This window comes from Ursus maritimus, unplaced genomic scaffold, assembly GCF_017311325.1.
Source record: "Ursus maritimus isolate PB19 unplaced genomic scaffold, ASM1731132v1 scaffold_38, whole genome shotgun sequence".
Lineage (NCBI taxonomy): Eukaryota > Metazoa > Chordata > Mammalia > Carnivora > Ursidae > Ursus > Ursus maritimus.
Genome location: NW_024426452.1, coordinates 278,648 through 302,316, shown reverse-complemented (window position 1 = coordinate 302,316; position 23,669 = coordinate 278,648). Strand labels below are relative to the sequence as shown.

General features: G+C 52.9%; 1 protein-coding gene across 2 annotated transcripts in view; it reads right to left on the bottom strand.

Moving 5' to 3' along the window:
* The window catches only part of NINL (ninein like), a 168,895-nt gene that overhangs the window by 36,195 nt on the left and 109,031 nt on the right, over nt 1-23,669 (bottom strand). For both annotated transcript variants that reach the window (XM_040620946.1, XM_040620947.1), the window contains exons 8-15: nt 22,083-22,253; nt 18,176-18,312; nt 16,686-16,826; nt 11,502-11,676; nt 10,308-10,418; nt 9,638-9,718; nt 3,305-3,434; nt 208-317 (exon numbers count right to left, since the gene is read on the bottom strand). In XM_040620946.1, the coding sequence (XP_040476880.1) occupies nt 208-317; nt 3,305-3,434; nt 9,638-9,718; nt 10,308-10,418; nt 11,502-11,676; nt 16,686-16,826; nt 18,176-18,312; nt 22,083-22,253 (1,056 nt within the window). The remainder of the gene's footprint in view (nt 1-207; nt 318-3,304; nt 3,435-9,637; nt 9,719-10,307; nt 10,419-11,501; nt 11,677-16,685; nt 16,827-18,175; nt 18,313-22,082; nt 22,254-23,669) is intronic.

The following is a 23,669-nucleotide window of genomic DNA, read 5'->3' as shown; positions in this document are numbered from 1 at the left end:
GGTCATTCCTATCTCCTGCCTTCTTCCAAAGAAGGTGTAAGGCAGAATGCTCATTTTATTTACATTTCCCCACAATCTCCTGTCCCCTGAGCGGTCTTCCTAAGGGGTGCACACGTGCATGGGGAAACATGCATAGCCAAGGGAAGTTTTCCAGCGTGCGGCAGGAAGCTCCTCTGTGTCCCTGCGGCCACCGTCACTCCCCCTGACCTTGGTCTCCAGCTGGATCTTGAGGTCTTGGCAGTGTTCCTTCACCTGCTCCATCATTATCTCCGTTTCTAAACTCACAGGAATGGAATCACCAACAAATGAGACGATGCCTGCAAACAAGGAGACATCCCATTTATGTCCTGCCGAGGATGCCGTGGGCCATTCCTAGCCCTCCGATCCGACATTTGGCCAGCACGTCTTCTTCCACCGTGCCCCTGACCACGCACAACCCTCCATGGGCCCTTTCTGCAAGAAGAATGCGGTGCTGGCAGAGAGAGCCAACCCTCATGGGTTTCCACAAGCAATCTACTAGGCTGAGCTCAAGGTAGGAACTCTTTAGAAATCAGCATTCCGAGTCTTTGCCAGAACACACGTTACTCAAAGACGTAACCAGGAGACTCCCTGTGAGATCTGTCAGGCCCTCGGATTCCCTAAAAGATGCTGTACATGGTACGTTTACTGAATTCTGTTCCCCAGTGATGCCAGGCACACAGAGGAACTAGGAAAACCGAGACACAAGTGTGACCTGAGGCAGTCAGTGCTTTATGACGCGGAACTATGAGCCTTATTTCTTCAGGCTTTTTATTCTAGCTCTGCCCTTTTCGTGGAAGCTTTATGTTACTTACTGTGACATGATAATAACATGGGTTCTGAACAAGTATGTTAGGCATAGTAAATGCTCATGGAGCCAAAGTTCTGACAGAGCACAGGGAAGAAGGCACGAATGACCCCTCGTCCCAGAGGATTCTCCCCACTGACGATGTCAGATGTCCTTGCAGCTCACTGCAAGGCTCCTGTGGAACCACAAGCACCGCTGGGGCACCAGGCATNNCTGGTGCTACTGAGCAACATGCCAAAGAGCTGACTCAGAATGTGAGTTTGGGCCACTGTTCGGGTTTTGTGCTGGTCTGGGGCTGGGAAAGTGAAGGGAGGTGACACCCCCCGTAACAATTTGCCATGAAAAAAATGACAGAGTGAGGGCCATGGAGCTGAAAGAAGTCAGGATAAGCACCTTGGGAAAGCAAGCAGCCCCTGCCCTGTAAACCAGAGCTGCCACCTGGTTCTGGCCGAGTAGGCCCAGGTGAACGGCACCTGGCAGGAGTGGCTCCAGCTGGAAGCACTGATGGTGCGGCCTCCATGACCAACACAGCCCTTCCGCCAACACCCCCCTGTGGCAGTAGACTCCTCCTCCTTTGAAGGGGCTGACGGAACTTCTGTGTTCAGATGGAGGGCGGTGGGGGGCAAAGGGGAAGAGAAAGGGCCCTGGTGGGGGGATCAGTGATGACACAGAGGCTGGGGCTGCTTTCTGGTGCCACAGTCCAAGGTGTTCTGGACAAGGGCCACACAAGGTACAGGTCCCTAGCTCTGCTGCTCCCTGGGTCACGGTTGGTAGCTCTTGACAAGGGTCCCATGCTCTGTGCATCCCACACTCCTCCAGGGACAAAGGGAGATAGCAATCATCTCCCCCTTCCCTGCGGCCAGGCTGCACACTGGGCCATGTGTAACACTATCTGGGGATGTGGCGCTGTCCAGTGTGCTGGCTGGGCCCCAGCACCTCCCAGCTGAGTGCAGGCAGGGCTGGAGGTCTAGGAAGTCATCAGACTCCAGTAAAGAAGGTGCTATGAGGGGGTCCCCTTAAGGGACTGAGCAAGCTGGACCCAGTGCACAGAAAGCCCCACTTGGCTCCCATCTTGGCTCTCTTAGGTACAAACTGTATTCTATTTTTTTTAAAGATTTGATTTATTTTCTTTGAGAGAGAGCGAGACACTATGTACAGGGGGAGGGGTGGAGGAAGAGGGAAAGAATCTCAAGCAGACTCCATGCTGAGAGCAGAGCCCAATGCAGGGCTCAATCTCATGACCCTGAGATCATGACCTGAGCTGAAATCAAGTTTTAACCAACTGAGCCACCCAGGTGCCCCTTTCCCCCCGTTTTATTAAGTAAACAATTTCAGGACAATATGGGAGCTCTGAGTGCTCTCAGGGTTGCAGATGAGAACAAGACGCTCTCTGAGGGGCTGACTCTGCCGTGGTACACGGTCAGTGGAGGCAGCCAGGTGGCTGGGGGCAGGGCAGTCCTGGTGGTCCCCACAGGCCCCCCACCAGCAGCGGTGCACATGGAACCACATGCAACATGTGAATTTGTATAGTGCCCACACCATGCAACTGCCAGGAAAGGTGGCAATCAGCCAAACCCACCCTGTCCTCCAGAAGGACCATGGAAACCTGAAGGACAGCTGTGGCATCTGAACCCTGCCCCCCAATTCTGTCTCTAGAAGGAGCCACTAACGCTTAAATACAGGGCACTGGGCGTCTTGGTGCTTGGAGCTTGTCCCAAACCTCACGGGCTGAAGAGTCACGGAGCATGAAGTGCTGGTCTTTGTCAAGTAACTCCCTGAACATCAGTGCCATGCACAGGCGGGTGGAGCTGGTCCTTCCAGGGTGCCACAGCTGCAGCCCACCTTGACCCTTTCCACACCAGCCAGGGAGTAAACATCAGCCCTGTCTGCTGGAGTCCACATGAGGCCTCTGTGAGTTACCAGGATCCCTGACACATTTTACACATTCACCTTCCTTCTCTGAGAGCTGTCACAGACCCAAGACCAGACGTCATGCTCTGAGCGGAGCTGGGAGACCACCACCCACCACCCTGCTCGCTCCCAGCCTCTCCCTCCTCCCTCCTTAGATGACTATGTCCGACCCATGCTGAACGCTCACCCTAGGGCATCTCTCTGGATCCTCCCCACGACCCAAGAGGCCCACTAGGACATGCCTGTCTTGAGGTCATGACCAGGTCATCATAACCTTCACCATTCTACCCAAATGGTGAACGCTTCCCCTCCCCTACCTCCTTTGGGGCTCTGGGTATTGTCCCTGGCCTTGGGTTACAGGTCCTTCTCCCACATGTGCCAGTCTGAAGGGCATGTGATCCCTTGGAAGCCTGACACGCTGGGCAGCTGGCCGCCCCCTCCTACAGAGTCCCTCCGGACCAGGGGGAAGCTCATGCGGTGGGGGAAGATAGACACCCAGTGCCACCAGGCTCTGCTCTCCCACAGCAGGAGCACACAACCTGTCACCTCCCAAGACTGGGCTCCTACCTGCTGGCCTGTGTCCAGGGAGCAGCTGTTCCTCTGGTTGTGCATGTGGCCGGCCATGCCAACTTGGGGGCAGTCGTGCCCGTAGGCCTTCCAGTGCAGCCTGCAGCTCGTCGTTGCGGTCCTGCAGGTCCTGTGGGGTACAGCCAGACACCCCCTGCAGCCTGTGCGGCCGCCTGAAGAGTGGTGAGGAGAAGAGCAGTGTGGAGCCAGGCCACCGAGAGAGCAGCCAGGTGTCAGGCCCTGACTTCCCAGCACACGGCACTTAAAACTGCATTCCCGTTTCCTAAGGACAGGTAAGCCAAACAATAGCAGGGCCCACTTCTAGACTTTCTAGCACGCTGCACCACTTTCGAGTACTCAATATACAGAAGGGGCTCAGAAAAAAAAGAGTGGAGTGGAAACCGAGCAGAAATGTAGAAAATACAGAGAACCATCAACAGCTGAAACTCCAGGTGCTTTAAGAGCACAGTGATGTTGTGACGTGGGTGTGAGGCACCAATGTCCCGGGATGCGTCCTGGGATTCTTTCCTCTTCTGCTGTTGAATCTGCAAAGGGTTCTTTCTACAGCTACTGAGACAAGAGGACACCAGGTGCTTCAGACCAAAGGCCACAGAACAAAGATGACCACACTAAACAGAAAGGATGGTGTTTGGGTGAGCACACACATTGGGGGAAGTGGGGAGACCTGGGGGTCATGAAAGCTTCAAAGGAAGGGTCTCATTTGCAACCAGTGTAATTCTGTCCACACGTGAAAGAAACACATCTCCACAAGCACACCTGGTCACCTGATGTTTAAATGGCTAGAAAGGGTAGAGTTTATAACCACTTTCTCAGATGGTCCCACAGCTAACACACCACAGCTGTGTGTGTTGCCGTGTCCACTCATGACTCCGGGTCTATGTCCTCCTTCCCTGGAACCCCAGCAGGCCTGTGACTGCCCCAACCTGCAGGATGGCAGAAGTGATGCCCCCTCTTCCAAGGGTGCAGCTTTTAGCCAGCTTCTCCTTTTGGGATATTCCCTCTGGGGGAAGCCCAAGCCAGCCAAGGCCACAAGGAGAGGACTTGGGGACCAGCCCCTGGCACATCCACAAGGCCCCACATCCCTCTCTGGTTTTTTAATCCTATTTGAGTTTCCTCTCCTGGCAGCTCTCATTGAATAAACCTCATCTTCCCAAAACTGCTCCTGAAGGCCAGCGCCTGGCCTGTGACTGCTTCTCCCCTGGAGAAGGAGCCTCTCCTTGGCAGGTCTAGGCCGTGGGAGAAGGGACAGGCTCTGCACAGATCTTACAAGAAGCACAGATTCACACAGGGTCATTGTACCTCGTTCAGAATCTCCTAGACAAAAATACAAGGTTCCCCATGGAGGAAGCAGTTCTGGGGGGGGGGGGGAAAGGACAGGGTGGTACGTTAGAGCTTCGGGACAAGTGTGCAGAGCAGAGCGTGCACCCCCCGGTTCCTGACACAGCCTGTGGTCACTGCTGCTCTAGCCCTGGGATGTCTAAGAAGGCAGCACTCACCGCATAGGCCACCGAGCACCTCAGGTGCAGTGAGTCTGAATGGAGGTGTGCTGTAGCCTAAAATCTACACTGAATTTCAAAGACTGGATTCCAAAAAAAAGGATATAATGGTAACACTGCAGATATACTGAATTAAATACAATGTTATTAAAATTGATGTCACCTATTCCTTTTCATTTTTTAATGTGCCTATGAGAAAACTTAAAATATCCCGCAAATTCAGCAGTGCCGCATAGACTTCTCTGCTCTGAGGACACAGCAGGAAGCATAGCCAGTTCTAACTGATGAGGGTGACATGCACCCTCCTGGGCCCCAGCTCCGCTCAGGGGGTGTCTGGCGGGGCTGCGGAGCCAGGCGCCTATTTGCACTGGGACTCACACTTACTTGGGGTGCCTATGTGTGCCCAAGGTGCTACTGCACCAGCCAGGAAAGGCAACAAGTCCATTGCTGCAATCCTGCAGTCCTAGGGGTTTGAGGGGAGGGCGGGACCTCAACAGCGCATGGGAGCGGAAGGGGGCGCCAGCAGGCTGGCTGAGGCTACAAGCTAGGCGGGAGTAAGCACGCGCGCGCGCGCACACCCACACCCACACCCACACACACACACACACACGTAGGATGAAGAACCGCCTAGGGACGGGCAACAGTGGGGACATCAGTCAGGGGTTGGTGTGTGTCTCAGTCCATTTGGGCTGCTAGAACTAAATACCACAGACAGGGGTTATCAAGAACAGAAAGTTAGCTCTCATAATTCTGGAGGTTACAAGTCCGTGATCAAGGTACGGACAGGTTGAGTGTCTGGTGAGGGCTTCCTGGTTCGTAGCCGGCCACCTTTTCCGTGTCCTCCCATGGTGGAACGGACGGGGGAGCTCTCTGGGATCCCTTACATAAATCTCTCCATGACCTAACCGCCTCCCCAAGGCCTACCACCTCCTAAAGCCGGCACATTGCAGGAACAGGCTTCAACATATGCATCTGGGGACACACAAGCATTCCATCGGTAACAGTGTGCAAATGCAGAAAGGGAAAATCTGCATTTGGGGTTTCTGACCAAGGACGTGCTCCTCCATTCGAGTGTCCACCCAAGGCAACGGCAGAAACATGAAACCACAGAGAACTCGGATTAACATTTTACACTCCCCTTTAACCAAAGGCAGCCTCACCAAGAAAATGGAGACGGAGAAGTGAAGGAAATGACAAAAAGCTAAAATGATAGTTAAGAAGGAAGAGGATCTGGCAATTAGGGAAAGCATGGTTTCCTTGCTAATATCCTGGTCACAAGGTGCAGGGAAACGTGGAGCAGTGGCTTTGGGAAGGCTGGGTGATGCCCTGCAGGGAAGGCTGAAGGTTGTCTCCACCTCTGGAGAGTGACTGTAAAAACACCCTCAGCCCAAAGGCGGTGATGCTCTGGCAGCAAACGGAGCAGAGAAGCGGGACCCCTCTGGCTCACGGGAGAATTCCAAGGGTCAACTGATGGGTGTGGAGTGGGTGCTGGGCTTGGGAAATCGTCATTTGGCAACTGTCATGATAAGGACTGAAATGGATACTGAATCCAGGGAAAATTCTGATGAAGAGCAGCTGTTTCTGTGGTCTTTATGTGTCTCCCCACGGACTGCTAGTCAGTTTGCATGGGAGGAACAACAGTAATTACACAGCGAGGAAGTCAGGCAACACCTTGACCAGGTGATCAAAAATTAACATCACCTATGCTGTCCCGCTGAGAACACACAATCTCAATCTAACCCGAAGGAAGTATCAGAGAAAACACAAAATAAGAATGTTTTAAAATATCACTTTAAAAATACCCACGTCAGAGACAAAAGCTGTAGGAAAGTCCTCTAGACTGGATGTGCCCTCCCCTACCCCCAATTCGCAGGTTAAATCCTCACACCCAAGGTGAAGGTTTTGAAGGCGGGGCCTTTGGGAGGTAATCAGGTCGTGAGGGCAGAGCCTCATGAAGGAATCAGGGCCCTTGTGTTAAGGAGGGCACGTACTGCATGGTGCACTGGGTGTTAGACGGAACTAATGAGTCATGGAACTTTACATCAGAAACCGGGGATGTACTGTATGGTGACCAACATAATATAATAAAAATTATTATAAAAAAATAAAAGGCAAATGATCATTTAAAAAGAGAGAGAGAGAGAGAGACCCCAGAGAGCTCATTGAAGGCAGCTTTCCCTCTGTCCCAGGAAAAGAGCTGTCACCAGACACCGGGCAGGCCTGACGCCCCCGCCCCCCCCCAGCTCAGGAAACTTCTAGTAGAAGCTTCTGCCTAACTCTCCATCTCACCTTTTAGAAACAAACTAATAAACTGCCGGAAAGGAAAAAGAAGCATTTGAGGAGGCCTGACTACCAAGGAATCAGAAGTGCCAGACGTGACCCACAGTCACCTCAGCCTCATTGTAATGCGAAAATCCCCCTCGGACTATTCATCCCAAGCCCTCGTAAAAGGAGCCTGCTTTCTTGTTGGGCTGTGTTTATTTATTTTTTTATTTTTATAATGATTTTTTATTATATTATGTTAGTCACCATACAGTACATCCCCGGTTTTCGATGTAAGGCTCGATGATTCATTAGTTGCGTATAACACCCAGTGCACCATGCAATATGTGCCCTCCTTACTACCCATCACCGGCTTGTTGGGCTGTGTTTAATTACTCCGTCCCATCTCCCTGTCGCTACAGATACAGTGACCTTGTGAGGCAGCTCCCCCGGGGCAGTCTCTGTCTGTAACTCACCACTCGGGTTCGAGAACCCTGCGAACGAAATCTCTTGTCCGTAAAGCCCCAGTCCATGTCGTTTTTGTTACAGCAGCCTGAATGGCCTACAACAGAATGTTTCATGACAGCTAAACCCGGCATCTAACCCTACGCTGCGTCCTGTACCTCAGGGGGCAAGGCTCTAAAGGACACCGTTAGGTCAACTAATGAAACTGAAATATGCTCCGTGAGTTAAGGTATTGCATAAGTTACTAAGTGTGCCAGTTAGGGAGAACGGGGAGCTGGGTCTTCAGGAGAAAAGCCCAGACTTCTGACTTCGGCACATCCTGTGCACATTTCTAAGTAACTCCCACCATAGCAGATTTCAAGCTATCAAAAGTTTAAGAAGAAGCTGACAAAACTCCTGAACACTTAAAACAATGAACTCTGGTGCCCCGGCACCCCTCTGCAAGGTTGCAGGACGAAGCCTGCTCTTCAGAAACGCGCACTGACCGCTGAGGGGCGGGGTGGCCCCATGACGCACGCCAACCCCACTCAGATGTTCAGAAAATCACCGTGTCTTCACATCCACACACAGCACACAAGTGAGCAAGTACGCAATGGGCACACGGAGTCAGACGAAAAGTACAGGTGAATACGGGCAAAGGGGAGCCAGGTGTCCCTGTCACCGTTTTTACTTTTGTAACTTCACGTATTAGAAATTATTTTCCAATAAAAAGGTTTTTTTAATGCTCTAAATGTAAGTTTGGAACAATGAAAAATAGTCAAAAAATGGAAAGACCAATTTCTAAATAAACAGATCAACTAACACTAATATGTACGATATTCCTGATGTTTCAGAAAGTCAAATGTCAAGAAGCAGAAGTGAAATGAGTAACAGCTCTTGAAGTGACAGAGCCCCGTGAGGGAAAGATGGGGTTTATGCGTGTTTGAGCGATCCAGCGCACTGAAGTAAGGTACTAGCTGACGGTTAGTTACAGGGTCTAAGTCAAGGCAACACGCTGAAAGGGGGCGGGAAACATGCCACGTAACTGCAATCCAGCCACCACGACGGACCCCAACCCCGACCCAGCACGCGTCCAGGCGGAGGTTTACGAGGAGGCTGCCGCAGCTGACCACACACAGGATTTTCAGAGGGGCACCCTGGTATTCGGGGTTTGGCGTGGAGGAAAGGGCACCGGGCAGGAAGCGGCAGGTCACATCACATTCCAGAACCGCACGCGCTCACCTTTAGCCTCTGGTGTTGTCAAAGCAACGAGCAGCAGGAGCAAAGTCACTTCTGACTTTAATTTGGAGGGAAATCATTAAGAACTGAATTGGTAATAGACCCTTAAATTCACACAATAATATTTTAGCTGTTGGGGTCCTGGTCATTGTAAGAGCGTAACAGGGTCAGGATATGTTTTAGCACCACTGACGCTGTTCATCACCTATGCCCTGCTCTGTGGCGTCTCTAACTGAATGCACAGCCCCTGGTAGGTTTGGCTACCGCATGGTGCCTGGAAACACTGAGGGGGCCTTCAGAACTGGTGCCAGTCTAGCAACCTTGGCCCGCCCCTGTGGGGCTGAGCACGGACCCCACGTAGGCAAGTTGGGTCCCCTCTCCTTATGGAACATGAGACTTGGAGACCCGTCAGTAGAACGTAGGCTCCACCCGCTCTGCTCATAGAAGGGCACTCCTGCTGACACGTGCCGGACTACCCTGCATGCGGAGGCCAGGAATGTGGCCTGCCATGAATGACAGGCCACTTCTAGGCAGGAGGGCAAAGTATAAGGTCTGCACACCACTATCCAGGTCTAAACCAGTCAGACTCTGATGACCTACACCACCCACCCATCTCATGGGCTCCATATCCCGTTCTTAGCGGGCATGGCCAGAAGAGGGCTACGTGGCCTTCTGGCACCAGGAGGTCTCTGGAAGGCCAAACTCTTAGTACCCTCCCCAGCACCATCACCCTTGCTGCAAAGTGGGCTGGGGGTGTGGGGCAGGGGTGCATGAAGGTCCCATGCATCAAAGATAAGAGCAATGGCCCCAGTGCAAGACAAAGGCAATGTGATGGCTCAGGATGGCAAAGGGGGCTGGATGGGGCACGTACCCGGCACTTGAGTTCATACTCCTTTAGGACCTCCGTGAACCGCTCCTCCTGGGCCAGGAGCTCTGTGCTCTGCGGCTCCAGCTAAAAGTTAGACCCACACAGGAAAAGGACAGACAGGACCTCAGGCCAGGTAGAATGTGGGCTATCACCCTCTCATGCTCCTCTCACTAGGCTCAGCATCTCCAGGTATAGCCTGCCATCCCTCTCCTCCTCCCTCCTCTCATTTAAAAGATCTCAAGGCCACAGGATGCTCTGAATTTATGGAAGGTGGTCATACTCCCAACTGGAGCCTGGGGTGCACTCCTGCCTCAGCTGTCTGGACCTCTCTGTGCAGCACCTCTCCTGACCTCCTTTACTTGAGGTGATGGGCAGGGCCAGATGGGCAGGGAGCTCTCCTTTGTGCCCCTCCCCACTGCGAACCCATCAAAGGGGACTGTGCAGACGTCACTGTCACTAAATGTTCAACAGCCATGGTGTCACTAGGGCATACCAGTACCCCTGCACTGGCACGAACAGGAAGAGAACGGAAGGAAAGCTGCCCTGCTGATTTTCTCTCCATTCTAGAATTGTAGTAGGAAACAACGGAATTCACTCACCTACATATTCTTTTTCAAGTCCCTGACACTTTTTACCCAGGACCCAGAGACTCAGAATCGGCAAAAGGACTTGCCTTGTCCTTCAACACAAACTCCAGGTCATTCTGCAGTTTCAGGACCAGCTTCTCTGATTCCGAAAGCTTTTCCACAACTTCAATAATCTCCTTCTGTAACCGACTGTTTTCCTATAAGACACAAACCAGCAGTTTGCCGGGCTTTAGGAGTGGAGGACAGAGCTGTGGGCAGCTGGTCTCCCCTCTGCATCGGAGACTTATTCCCAGCAGCACTCACAATCAAGGAAGACCCCTGCAAATGCAATGTGACGGGTACTCACTGCCTGGGCACCCACAGGGGAGGCCGTGCTGGGGACCAACCCCACAGAGCCCCTCACCAGTGCTTGTCGCTTTCCCCACTGCCCCTTCTTCTCCTGCCCTGAATGCTCAAGAAGGCCATGAGTAACACGAGAAGAGGATGGGGGCAATCCTTTCTGAGCCGTTGTCTAAATGAGGGATTGGAAATAGCACCCTCACAGCTCAGATGTCCCCCGGGGGAGGAAGGCAGTACCCACAGACACGGGAAACCCGTGAGAAGAGCAGTAAGAACACGGTTCAGGCAAGGACGCAGCTTCTCCCCCAGGGAGACAGAGACCAGGCAGATGTGGAAAGAATCTGCAGGCTCCGTGTTAGGAGAGGAGGAGGAAGGCAGGAGCACAGGAGGGACCAGTGGACATGGGGCCAGGGGACACCTCACTGTATAGAACCAAATGCAGGGTGGCTGTGGGTCACAGGACATTCACCAAAGCCCAGAAAACCCCATTTCCTTCAGGCTACAGACCCAGGACTCCAGCAGGGTGGGCTTTAGGTTTTGGTCTTTTGCTGACCCCACAGATGCTCTGGTCTTCGGGGATGGGTGGGTGCGGCAAAGCTGGCTGCTGCTGCTGACCCTCCCTGACCACTATCCTCCTGAGTCAAAGCAGAGAGTGAGAGCCCCTAAGGTCTCAACCTGTCCTGCTGTCCCATGACCAGAGAAAAGGAAGAGGCAATGCCTCTCGTGGAAAAGCCAGGACCGTTTTTGCTTTGGCTGAGCAATGTGCTCTCTCTGTGGCTGCAGCCAACGTTCCTTAGTTAGAAATACCAGGAGTTTCCCTACCACGGAGGTAGTCATGTTCCTGACAAGGAAAATGTGGGGTGTGGGAGGACGAACCCTCAGGCAACCTCCTTTCTGTCATTCAGGGCAGGATGACCGGGGAGACACTGCTCTCCACCCACCTTCAGGGCCAGGGTCAGCTTTTCCCGGAGGCTGGCCTCCTCGGCGCGCAGGCGCTCCAGGTCCTTCTCCAGCACAGCCCTTTGCTTGCAGGTCTGCTCCCAGAACAGCTCACGTTCCCTCTCCACCTCGGACCGCAGGAGGCTCAGCCTTTCCCGGTACCCCTGCTCCAGATGTCTGCGAGGCACACACAGAATATGTCATGTTGGGTCCCAAGGGACCCCCCAGGCCCATACTGACCCCTCCCTCTCCAGGGACATCTCCTAGGCAACATGGCCTTTTTTCCCTGGAACCTTTCCGCCAGTAGCACTTGGCCACACTATCTGGGATTCAATTGTTCCTGCCTGACAGATGGGGTCACTGAACCTCAGCTAAACTGCACATGCTGTAAGGGCAGGGGCTCTCCTTTAAAGCCCCCTTACCCTGGGCCTGAAGGTGGATGTGCCTCCACGCCCTCCAGGGCTAGGGGAGGTGACAAGGGAAGCCAGCAGGTCCCTGGGGCCTCTGGAGTGAGCTTGCCAATGCTCTCTGTGGGTAGGCCTCTCTGATGCCCTCTGCCTTTCAGCCACGTCCTACAGCAGGGCAGCCTGGATAACCACATGTGTACCAAAGTAAGCCTCTCATGCAGGACCCAGGCAACAGTGAGTGGACAGTGGACAGTGTGGACAGTGAGTCCCAAAGCAATCAGAAGAGAAGGTAGGAGGTGTTTTCCCCCCTCAGTTTCTGCCTTAGTCTTTTGTAAGAACCATTTTTTTCATCAGCAAAAAGTGCCAAATCTTCGTTTTATTTATTTATTTTTCAAAAGATTTTATTTGAGAGAGAGAGAGAAAAAGAGAGAGAGAGAGAGCATGCAAGAACGGGGGGAGGGGCAAAGGGAGAGAGAGAAGCAGACTTGCCACTGAGTGAGGAGCCCGATGTGGGGCTCAATCCCAGGACCCTGAGATCACGACCCGAGCCGAAGGCAGACGCCCAATCAACTGAGCCACCCAGGCGCCCAAATCTTAGTTTTATCATTGAAACAGTTGCTTAGCAGGATTTCTCAAACCAAGTCTCTCTAGACGGAAGATAAGAGAAACTCTTACTTCATTCGGCAGAGGGCTTGGCAATGTTAATAATTCAGCAGAAAACACCGGGGGTTTGTCCTCCAGCCCCCTCCAGACAGTCTAGACTTTCTCATTTCAGAACTTTACGGAAAGAACACCCAGCAGGAAAGGAGACGGAGAAAGAACAGCTGGTACTTAGGGGAAAAAGAGTAAGACGAATTTAGCTAATGTAACACTCCACAAACCTTTGGGGTAGTTTTAAAAACACCTATTTGACCGTTATCACTCCATTCTTTAAAAACTTTAGAAATACCCAACATAAGAAAAATGGACAAATAAAATATGGCAGACGCACATAATGGGAGGCTCTGCAGTCATCACAAAAGCATACATAATATACCATTTTGTAAATATGTACGTGGAAAAAAGAAGCGAAGGACATAAAAAACGTCAAGAGTGATGAACTCTGGGTGAAATTTCTGCTTTTATTTTTACTTTCACTTGTATTTTCTACAATGAACATGTATCATTTATTACTCTTGTAATAAGAAAAACCTAATGCAGCCATAACAACTATTTCTAGAAACTCCTGATAATGCTCCATTACTCATGGGGCAAAACCCAAACTCACAGGGCCTTCATGGGTCCCTTGACTAAGGATCCCTCAGACTAAGATAAGGCTTTCAAGTTTGTGACTCTCTGACCGGAGGAAAGACATCATAAAATTCTTCCCACGTGCTTGAGAGAGAATCAAGCCTAACACACCACGACTGAAGCAAATCAGTTTATAGTTACTTAAACTGATCATCTAAAATCAACTTGTATTTAGCTCTTGGACACAGTTCTTTCAACAGGAGTTTTCTCCCTTGAACAACATTAACCAAGGACTGGCAGGTGGCAGTGCAGGGCAGATAGGAGGACCGTGGGAAGTCAGGCTGCTCCAGAGTCTAGACAGGCCCCTGTGGGCCCCTCCCGCCCCAGTCCCCATGAGGCTGCGACCCAAGGTCTCAGTGGCACCAGAATCAGTCCCACTCCTGCTCAGGTGGGATCCCTAGCCTCCAATGTCAACGGTGAGTCTAACAGCCGACCATGCTGTCAGAAGGGCCATGAAGAGGTGGGGGAGGCACCAAGACAGGAAAGAGCGTATCAGCAATCCCTGTGTTGTCTCCTTCCAAGGTTCCTTCGATTCTTCATTTTTAAAGAGAGTTACTCTCTGGAAACCCACACTGAACTCACGCCCTGTTTTCTGAGGTCAGGGAACTAAGGAGACTACGTCAGTGAGCTACATCGTGGCTGCAAGAGGCAACCAACTCGACATTCTAATCCCACCCACAGGAACTTGCTCAGTAAGAAGTGGTAAAGGGGAGGCTTGCAGCTGGATACTACAGGAAATCAGCTGAATAGAGACTGTCGATTGCTGACAGGAGCAGAAACAAGAGGCAGGTGTTTCTTAACTAAATGCTCCTTTGTGATAAATACCGCCCATGTTCCATACTGAGATGAGGGGGGCTCAGCAAGGCCACAGCCACTGTGTCCATGAAGAAGTCAAGGTGTCATGGCCGATCTCCCCACCCGGGGCTCCACGGCCTTACTAACACCTCCTTACAGTGAGACCATGTTTACTTATTTTCTCAGATTTGACTGGAAACATTTCTGAAAATTTGGTGAAAGGATGCCTACTGTTGTGGTCTCCTGAACATCACCCTTATCCTGTGAGTCTTTCATGCAGGAGCGGTGGACGTGAGCACGCAGGTGTGCACACTTGTACGCACACAGCCACACACACACGCATGCACTCTTCCACACTACACCCCCTGACGCCATCTCTGGCACACTTCTCTTCCACAACAGGCAGAGGTAGGTGTGGACCTCCACCGGTGAGCAGACCAGGATCTCGGCCTGCTGCACCTGGCCTTCCCCAGCCACTCCCAGGAAGCAAAGGGTGTCCCAGGCCTTTGGGCTTCCAGAGGCCTGTGCACTCAGATGTGTGACCCTGCATGGCCCAGAGCAGACACCCGCAGACGAGGAGGGACAGCCAGTACCCTCCCTTGGAACCCCTAGTACACAGGTCCTATGGGAGGGTGAGCTGGTGGGGCCCTCATGCGCTGACTAGGATGACGGTATGTGACTCCAGGTGACCCCGGCCTGGGAAGCGACAAGCTCTCTGCCTTTCAGTGCTCCTCCTGCCTAATGGTCTGTTTTCTCACAGTCTCAGTACACAGCAGGCCAGGGCCCCATGCTCTCTCACCTCAGAGACAGCGTGACACAGGGAGACGGGAGACCTGGCTTCAACTTCTAGGCCACACTGGTTGTGTGACTGCGCGCAAGCTACGGCACTGCTGCTAGCCTCCGTTTCTTTAGCTCAAAAATGGGGCTAAAATGGCCTATTTGGGTAACTGTGGCTGGTAAGTCAGGAGCACAACACAGCAGAGTTTCACAGCCTGGAACAGAAGCTCCTTCCTAGAGGGCCGACTGGCTCAACCTCCAGACCTCCGGCTGCATGGTGAAGGCACCCAGCGTCTCTGGTGAAGATGAAAGAGCTCTTGGTCTTCAACCCTACTGTTTAGTTGGACACAATCGCCTGGCCCTATGTGGCCATGAAACCACCCCCGCCCACCCGCTATGGCCACGTTACGAACCTCGGAGCCCTAGGAAAGCTGGCTGCACCCCCCGGGTGCCTCCGATCCTCCCGCTGTGAGCCATGAGGATGAGGGCTCTGTAACTGTGACCGTGACAGTCCCCACGCACGGCAGGAACGGGCCTTTCTTGGGGTAGTGCTCAGAAGCCTGCAGTAAGGCGCATGGGGGCAGGTAAAAGGTCCTGTGAAGGCCCGTACACTGCCCACCCAAGGTCAGGTTTGTGGGGACTTCGTGTGCGTCATGCCACAATACCCACAAACACGGCCGGCAGGGCTGGTGTGAGAAAAGCGTTCCCTTCCAATGTCACAACCACACAAGACAGTGAGAGGCAACATCCCAGAGATGGCCGGTCACAAGCTCTCAGACACGTGTTCGCTGAAGCCATGTACACCACCTGAGTTCTTGCTTCTCTTTGACATACATTTCACGGAGGCCCTCGCTCAGCTAACCCACAGGCATGAGATGCACCTGGCGGCTGCACGCACCAAACCCTGCTGAGGCCTCAAACACACCGACCGGTAGCCTCCCATGCAGAGGACGGTCTGTCACCATTCCCACTTCGCAGATGAGGGATCTCAGGGGCCCCGTCCACCCAGGATCACAGCAAGGGCTGGTGAGGGAGAATGAGGTGGGGAGGCTGGTCGCCTTCCTGTGCCTCCACTACCACCACTACCGAGAGCTGAGCACAGCACCCTGGTTTTTCTGCAGCACACACCCTTTGCTGTCCTTAAGGGGACACCTCCAGGTGACAAAAGCTTCCGGGTGAACAACCAGCTCAGCTCTGCCAGGGAAGCCTGGCATAGACTGTTCCCCACAATGGGGTGAAAAGCCCCTCCTCTGCTTGCCCCAGCCTGGGAGATCCTCAGGGGCTGGATTTCTTCACATTTTGGTTAATAAACCAAAGAGGTGGGTTTTGTGTCCACAAAAAGTCAGAAATCCTTCCCTCTGGTCTGTCCAGCCACCAGCCCCACCAATGGAACAGACCACTTACCAGGGGTCTGCTTAACCCACTGCACCTCACAGTGCCCGAGGTCAGGTTTTGGGCTCTGGGCTCCTTCGACCACACCAGGCTCCTTTCATCAGGCTTCAAAGCCATTCACCAGCCCTCTTTCAAAACATTCATCCATGTCACTAGCCACAGGCACACACAGAAGACCCGGGTGAAGTGAGACAGACCCATAAATAAGGCAGAGAATAGGAATGCTCCCTGCAGTCCACAGGCACACACAGCTGGATGCCCCTGCCCATGCCCTCACGTCATAAAGAGCAAGGCTGCTTTTTTAAATGCACCCCTCTTCTTTCAAGGAAGGACGTCCCCAGAGGTACACCTTTCAGATTTCTACTGGCTCAGGTGAAACAGGAGGGCCTCGGCTCCACGATGTTCACGACCACGGCCGCAGCCAGCGTAGCCCCACATTTACCACCCACCCGCCCGGGGCTGGGGGACCGCCGCCCAGCTGCTCCGGAGCTGCCCTCTGGGCTCGGGTGTGACCACAGGACCTACTGGATCTTCTTCTCCGTGAGCCGCTCTAGGGCAGAGTGACAGTCGTCCATCTCTTGCACAAACTCCAGGTTCCTCTTTTCGGCTTTCTCCAGGTCCTGCCTCGCCTTGTCTCGCTCCCTTGCCATCTGCTCCACTTGCCCCCTGCCACAGGAAGGAGACAGGGTCAGATGAGGACACCTGTTCTGGGCCCAGCAAGCCCTGTGTCTGCATGAATGATGAAAGAGGCTGCATTAACTGGGCGCTGAGCACCGGCAGTGCTGTGCTCTGACCTCACTGCCAACACCAACCATCTCCTAAAAGTGGTTTCCAGGATTACTGTGCCCCTTTTACAGATGCATGTACCGAGAGACAGGCTAAATGACCTTTAAGGAAGGTTTCTAGAAAATTTCTGAACCAAGGAAGTCTGAGCCTAGAGCCTTACAGTGTGCCACACCTCCAGATGGCCCAGAATAGGTAAGAATTTATCCATGCCCCCTCCTTCTGTCTCCTCTCCCAGGGATCTCCAGCACCTAATCTGGGACTAGATACATGAAGGGGAGAAGGCTGGTCACCCATCATCCTGCCTGGTCACACCCCGACACCTGCAGCCTGACATCTAGGCAAGTCACCCAGAGCAGGCCTCACCTGTAGCTCTGCACTCACCCCTGAACCTGCCATTCTGATGCCCATTTCTCCCCCTGAAGGAGCACGGCGCTTTTCTCCCTCCACCCTCCCAAGGCACAGTCTTTCTGTCGTCCTATTCGCAGACCTGCCTGAGGTCAGAGAGCTCACCTGTCAGCACCTAATGGGATGCAAAGTCTTGAGGACAGAAATCATGATTTCTTTTTTGCAGCTTTGGAACATCAGTAAACACAAAAATGATCTTTACGCCAATCTGCTGAGCAGACAGATGACCCGAATACTCAGCTAATCGAAAGCCGAGCCCAACTAAAATGGAACGCATTCTCGGCCCCCCTGTCACTTTGCTCTTGGTGACTGTGTTGGGAAACACTTTGTTCTCCTCTCCCGCCAGCCGCCCCAGCTCAGGAGCCCTCTGCCTGCTCTTGGAACACATCCCTGCCAACTGGAGGATTTCTGCCTCTGCACTCAAGAGCTCCAGTGTCAGCAGGATGTCAGGTTCCAGTGCCCCCTTTGGAACCTTGCTAAAAGGGGCTAAGGGAGGACCCCAACATCAGTTTCTAAGCTTCTCACCAAGTGTGAAGACAGGCCAATAACCCTGAAATGCTGTGGCTGTAAAAGCCCAAGCGGCAAGCCCCCTCAGACCACACACGGGGATGTCACTCAAGGCACAGGGAGCTCTTAGCTCTTTCCNTGTCCCCCCAAAAGTGCCCGCTAAAGGAGAGCCAGTGGGAAAGGCAATGTCGAGCCCCCTGTCCCCTGGGCCTGGCTTGGGGTGGACAAGGGCAGAATGCCCATTTCCCAGGAATCCTTCCACCCAGCAGCCTGGCCAGCTGTACCCACCCCTCCATCCAACCACACTGGGCTCTTACTGGCGGAAGCTCAGCTCCTGGCGGTAGCAGGCCAAGGCCGCCTGCTGAGTGGCACCACCAACCATCATGAGCTCGTTCTCAAGGGCCCAGGTCAGCTCCAAAAGATTCACCTTCTCGTCCACACTGAAGTCGAGACTCTGGAAACAGCAAAGCCCATTGGGCAGGAAAGATGTGTGACTTCTTCAAACACTTCCTGGCTTTCCTAAGAACAAGCTAGGCCCAGATCTGCACTGTCCTGCAGACAGCACCTGCCAACTTTTCTGTCTGTAAAGTACCTGACTCTGTCCCCACTCATCTTATGGTGTGGATGTGGATGAGACCCAGGCTGGACAGAGACCCTCTTCCTGAAAAAGTAACTGACACAGAAGGGGCATGTCCCAAGCAGAGGATGTCATGGGGACTGATAGGTGGCTGGGGGAGAGACCTTTCTCCCTTGAAATAACTTGCTGTATGGACCCTGCTGGCCCTGGAAGCTGCATGAGGAGACCTGGCCTGAGCTCAGTTTCACCAAGAAGCAAGCGGAGGACAGATGGAAGAGAGCCCTGACAACACCCCTGGGATGCCTTCTCCAGAGTGCCCGCCCGGGTGAGCCCCTAACGTCCGCTCTACTTAAGCCATTTAGAGTTGAGTTTTTATCATTTCAGGCTAAAAGAATCTCTGTGAAATATGTGTACGGGTGGGTAGAAAAGCGATATAACTGACAGATGAGGCATATGGCCCGGCACTCCACAGAGCAGAGCACTCTTTTCCCCTCTTTCCCATTCTCTTTGGAAATAAGAGAATAAAACAATTTATATATATTGCACCACAGTAATAATAAACCATACCCATATACCCCTCTGCTCAACGGACAATAACAACACTCGCTGCATTTGCTGTTTCCGTGTTGAGTATTCTTGGCCCCTGTTTCTTTCTATGATGTCAAAAAATCAGTTACGCCCAAGTCCAGAGGCAGGCACCGCGTCAGGGCCTATAGAGAAAGAGCCACAGCATTCCCAGATCATACGTGGGAATGAGGCATGGATACAATGGAGACTTGACTCTCCACTACTCCCCCACCTCCCAGAGCGCTTCTGAAGAGAAATGACTTCAGGGTGAAGCGTATGGAGTAACTGGGAAGCTCAAGTTATTATTCCTCAAATACAGATGGCCCAGCAATCATGTCACCAGCAGAGGGCACAGACATAATAGATCATGGCAGCAGCTTCCCAATCAAGAAGAAAGGAGTCATCAAAAACCACGGCATGGGCAGGAGCAGCCTCCAAGACAGCCCCATGCCCCTCACTTCCTGGCGCCCACGCCCAGGTACTCCCCTCCCACGCCAAGCAGGGCCAGCCCGGGTACTGAGGAGGTGACAGCATAGGGTTTCCAAGGCTGGGGTGTGGAGGACACATGGCCTCCTCCCCGCTCTGGGGAGGGAAGCCACTGCCCAGGTATGAGAAAGCTCAAGCACCCCAAGGAAGGAGCCATGTACGGGAAATAGAGGCCCTCCTACTGCAGTAAGCATCAACCTGCCAACTTGGAAGCGGCAGCTCAGCCCCACGCAGGCCCTCAGAAGGCCTCTGACCAACCTCAGGGGAGACCCCTGGCTAGAACCACCCCACTACACAGTTCCCAAATTCCTGACCCCCAGAAGCTGCTCCAGACCAGAACGGTCATTGGGTGTGAAGGCGTAATTCAGTGGTGATTTGTTGGGGGGGGGGCAGACAACCACCCAGACCTCCTCACAGAGCACTCCCGAGGACCTAGAGAAGAACCACCCTGAAACAGGCAGGGTCTCGAGAAGCTGGGTACGTGATGCCAGCACAGAAAGGCCCTTCTTTTTTAGGCACGGTGTGCTTACTGCTCTTAGCAGGGCAGCAGCCTGTGGTCTTGACCACCAATGTCACAGGTAAGCAGTTTCTGAGAGTGTCAGGGGCAGGAAGGGGCATGACTCAGCACACCGGGGCCTGGATCACCTGCCCCCTTGCTGGTGCTCCCGCCCTGGCTGTGTGTGCACGTGAGACAGAAACACCTTCCAGGCCATGTGAGGAGTAAATAACTTCACAAACTTCACAGGTCCTTGCTTGGTGCCAAGTGCCAAGATTTCAGTAAACATTGCTGTCTTTCAACAAAATGGAAGCAAACTCAGAACACAACGGGTAAATCATAAATTGCTGAAGAACTGGAAATACTCTGTGACAGCAGGAAGGAATAAAAGGAGTAAATGATGAAATGTCAGAGGCAAATTTGAGACTCACCATCTGTCACGTTATGAAGGCAGCTGACCCACCTCCAACTGACAGCGAATCAGGAGCATAGTTTCAGGGAGAAGCCCCAAACCATGAACCCCTTCGCTCTCTACCCTCCCTGGGGGCCAATCCAGTGATCCAGGCTCAGTCTCTGGCTTTCAGAACAGTCCCAAGGGCCAGCTGCCCGGGCCTGTCCTGGCTGTCAAGGCTCTGCCCAGGCTGCTGGGTGGCCCCACTCAGCGATGGCCGATTTTAGGTCCAGGAGGGACTGGCCCAAGGTGTCAGGAGGACCATCTTACAGGCTGTTTTTGGTCTCCTCCATGTATTAGTTTGTGCTAATAGGAACATTTTGAGAGGTAATATGACAAAGTCTATCCAGAGTTAAAACTCATAACTTCAGGAATCTAGCCTACAAAGAAACACCAGCATAGGAACAGGAAGATATATGTACATTTTAAACGCCAAGATTTAGAAAAGAAAAAAACTCTATATGTACAAGAGGAAAAAGGTAACATAAATTAACAAGACATATAGTACACTGATTTTGAAAAAAAAAAAAAAAAATCTTAAAGCTGGACCATCTAAAATACGTATTTCTTTTCTGTGCCAGGGAAGGGCTCTACAGAACTCCCACACAGCTGCTACGTTGCCACTCCTACGGAATGGGAGCAAAAGGGGGCAGGCTTTATTATTTTATAATTTTCTGTACAGTTGGTACTTTTTTTTTTTACAACATAAAGTGAAATTTGGAAATGAAAATCATCAGTGCAGCTTACCATATACACTTCCACCCAGAGTGTTCTTCTGTCACTCTTGACCCGCCCCCAGACCAAGCTCTCTCCAAACCCCAGGGTCTGGCCCTGTGTCCCTGGGGGAGGTCAGACTGGCCCCGTCTGAGGACAGCCAGGCAGCACCCCTCTCCTTGCCCCACCCAGTGGAGGGCGGGTCTGGGGGAGCTGGGGCTATGCGGGGGGGAAACAGCTTGCCCAGGCTGGCAGGCAGCTCTGATGGAATTCAGGTTCCCTGTGGAGCTCACCCTCAACAAATGGAAACCCTCAGACCACTGCGGCTGTGACATCCAGTAAGAGTCTCTCCCACAAGGAAGGAAATTTCCTCCCCTTGTCTGGGACTGACTCCCTTATCCAGGTAAGCGGAGCGTCTCCAAGGGTAACAATACACTGAAGGGAATGTCTATACACTAAATCCTACCTTCGAATGGATTTGTTCCAGACTTGTTTTTCTGCTTCTTATTATCTTTTTAAGTTAAAAATCTCCTATATTTTAAAGATTTTTATTTATTTATTCGTCAGAAAGAGAGCAAGGACAGGCAGGGGGAACAGGAGGCAGGGGGAGAAGCAGGCTCCTCGCTGAGCAGGGAGCCCGATGCAAGGTTCGATCCCAGGACCCTGGGATCATGACCCAAGCCAAAGGCTGACACTTACCCGACTAAGCCACCCAGGTGTCCCCAAAATCTATATTTTAATAGCAAAAAATAAAGAAGAAAGTGATTCCAATAGGTCTTTCCTACATGGGGTTCTCTGCAGAGAGTTCAGGCCCTGTGTGTCTGGGATTCTCTGTCCAGCCTCCTCTGCGGGCAGAGGGCCCCAAGGTCCGCCGCCAGCCCCCTGCTAACTGGATGCTCTCCCCAGGGCGCTGTGGAGGGACCAGTTCCAGACCTGCAAGATCTCCCTGCCGTTCTGAATCCCCTCCTGGGCCCACAGGGCGATGAGCTGCTCAGGAAATGCAAAGCCGGTGCCGTCATCAATGCTGCCCAAGAGACGCAGGCCTGAGCACACAGACACGAGGGACGACGTCGTGGCGGTCTGGCAGCCAGTCTCCTCCAGGACCTGTGCACGGGTAAAGCAAAGGTGCCTCTCAGCACTTTGGCCTCCCGCTCATTTCTAGATTTTCCGACCTCAACAGCCTGTGCTCGGCCCCTCACTGTCTCGTTGAGGCCTGATGGGAACCACTCACACAGTGACTGTGAGCCCAGTCTCCCAGACTAGGAAACAGAGCCACGGCCCCGTCGCGCGGTGTGCCCGACACCACGGGGCTCTGCAGGAGACAAAGCGGAGATCCGAACCCAGGGCTCTGGACACACAGCCCACTACCTTCTCAAGGACCCTGGTGCCTGCTCTCCGACCGTGCACCAGAGGCCTTGCCTGGGGAACGTATCCTAGCACCCTCATCGGTCAGCACAAGCGCTTAGTGGGAGACATGAAGGAGTTTTAACCTCCCTCCGGGATCCGGTAATGCTGTGAACCTGGCCTCTCAAAGGGAGAGCTGGAGGAGGCGCCTGCTAATGCTAGGGAATCCCGTCTGTGGAAAGAAACCCAAGATGGGCTTGAAAAGAAGAGGCGGAATGGCCCAAACAAAGCCACACATCTCCCGAGGCCTCAGAAACACATCTCACAGCGATAGAATTGGGGAGTTTCGGTTTTGTTTTTTTAAGATTTATTTCTTTATTAGAGAGAGAGTGCGAGCAGGACAGAGGGCCAGAGGGCAGCAGACTCCCCACTGAGGGCAGAGGCTCGGTCTGAGCCTGAGATCCAGATCCGAGCCAAAATCAAGAATCAGATGCTCAACCGACTGAGCCACCCAGGAGCCCCAGAATTGGGGAGTGTTAAGAAGGGGAAGAAGATCTCTTGGCCAGAAAGCTGACCTAGTAGACTGAGGGCTATAAGAATCCATGAGCAAGGTTATTTTCTGCCAGGGCACTTGAGTGGCTCAGCTGGTTAAGCATCTGCCTTTGGCTCAGGTCATGATCCCAGGGTCCTGGGATGGAGCCCCGCATCGGGCTCCTTGCTCAGTGGGGAGTCTGCTTCCCCCTCCCTTCCTTTGCTCTGCCCCCCTGCCATTCATGCACTCTCTCGCTCTCTCAAATAAATGAATAAAATCTTTTTTAAAAAATTAAAAGATTGTTTTCTGCTCCAGGCAGAACAAGTATTTGTTGTCTGGCACCACAGGAATGAGGAGCAACCGCCCCTTCTTTCTGGCCACCAGGGTTCCTGCCACACTCCCAGGACTCCCCTCCTTGCTGGCCTCCTCTCCACCCCCCTCACAGGAGTCTCTTGCTATTCCCAAACATTCCAAGCTTGTCTCATTGCCTGAAACACTTTCCCCCAACACTTCCATGGCTGTGCTTTCCAGGGCTCTGCTCTGACAGCCCCTTCCAGCCCACCACGTCCCCTCTCCACACTCAGTCCTCAGCGAGTGCTCACAGGCCCACGTGCCCTCATCTGTTCTCAGCTGTGCTCCTACCT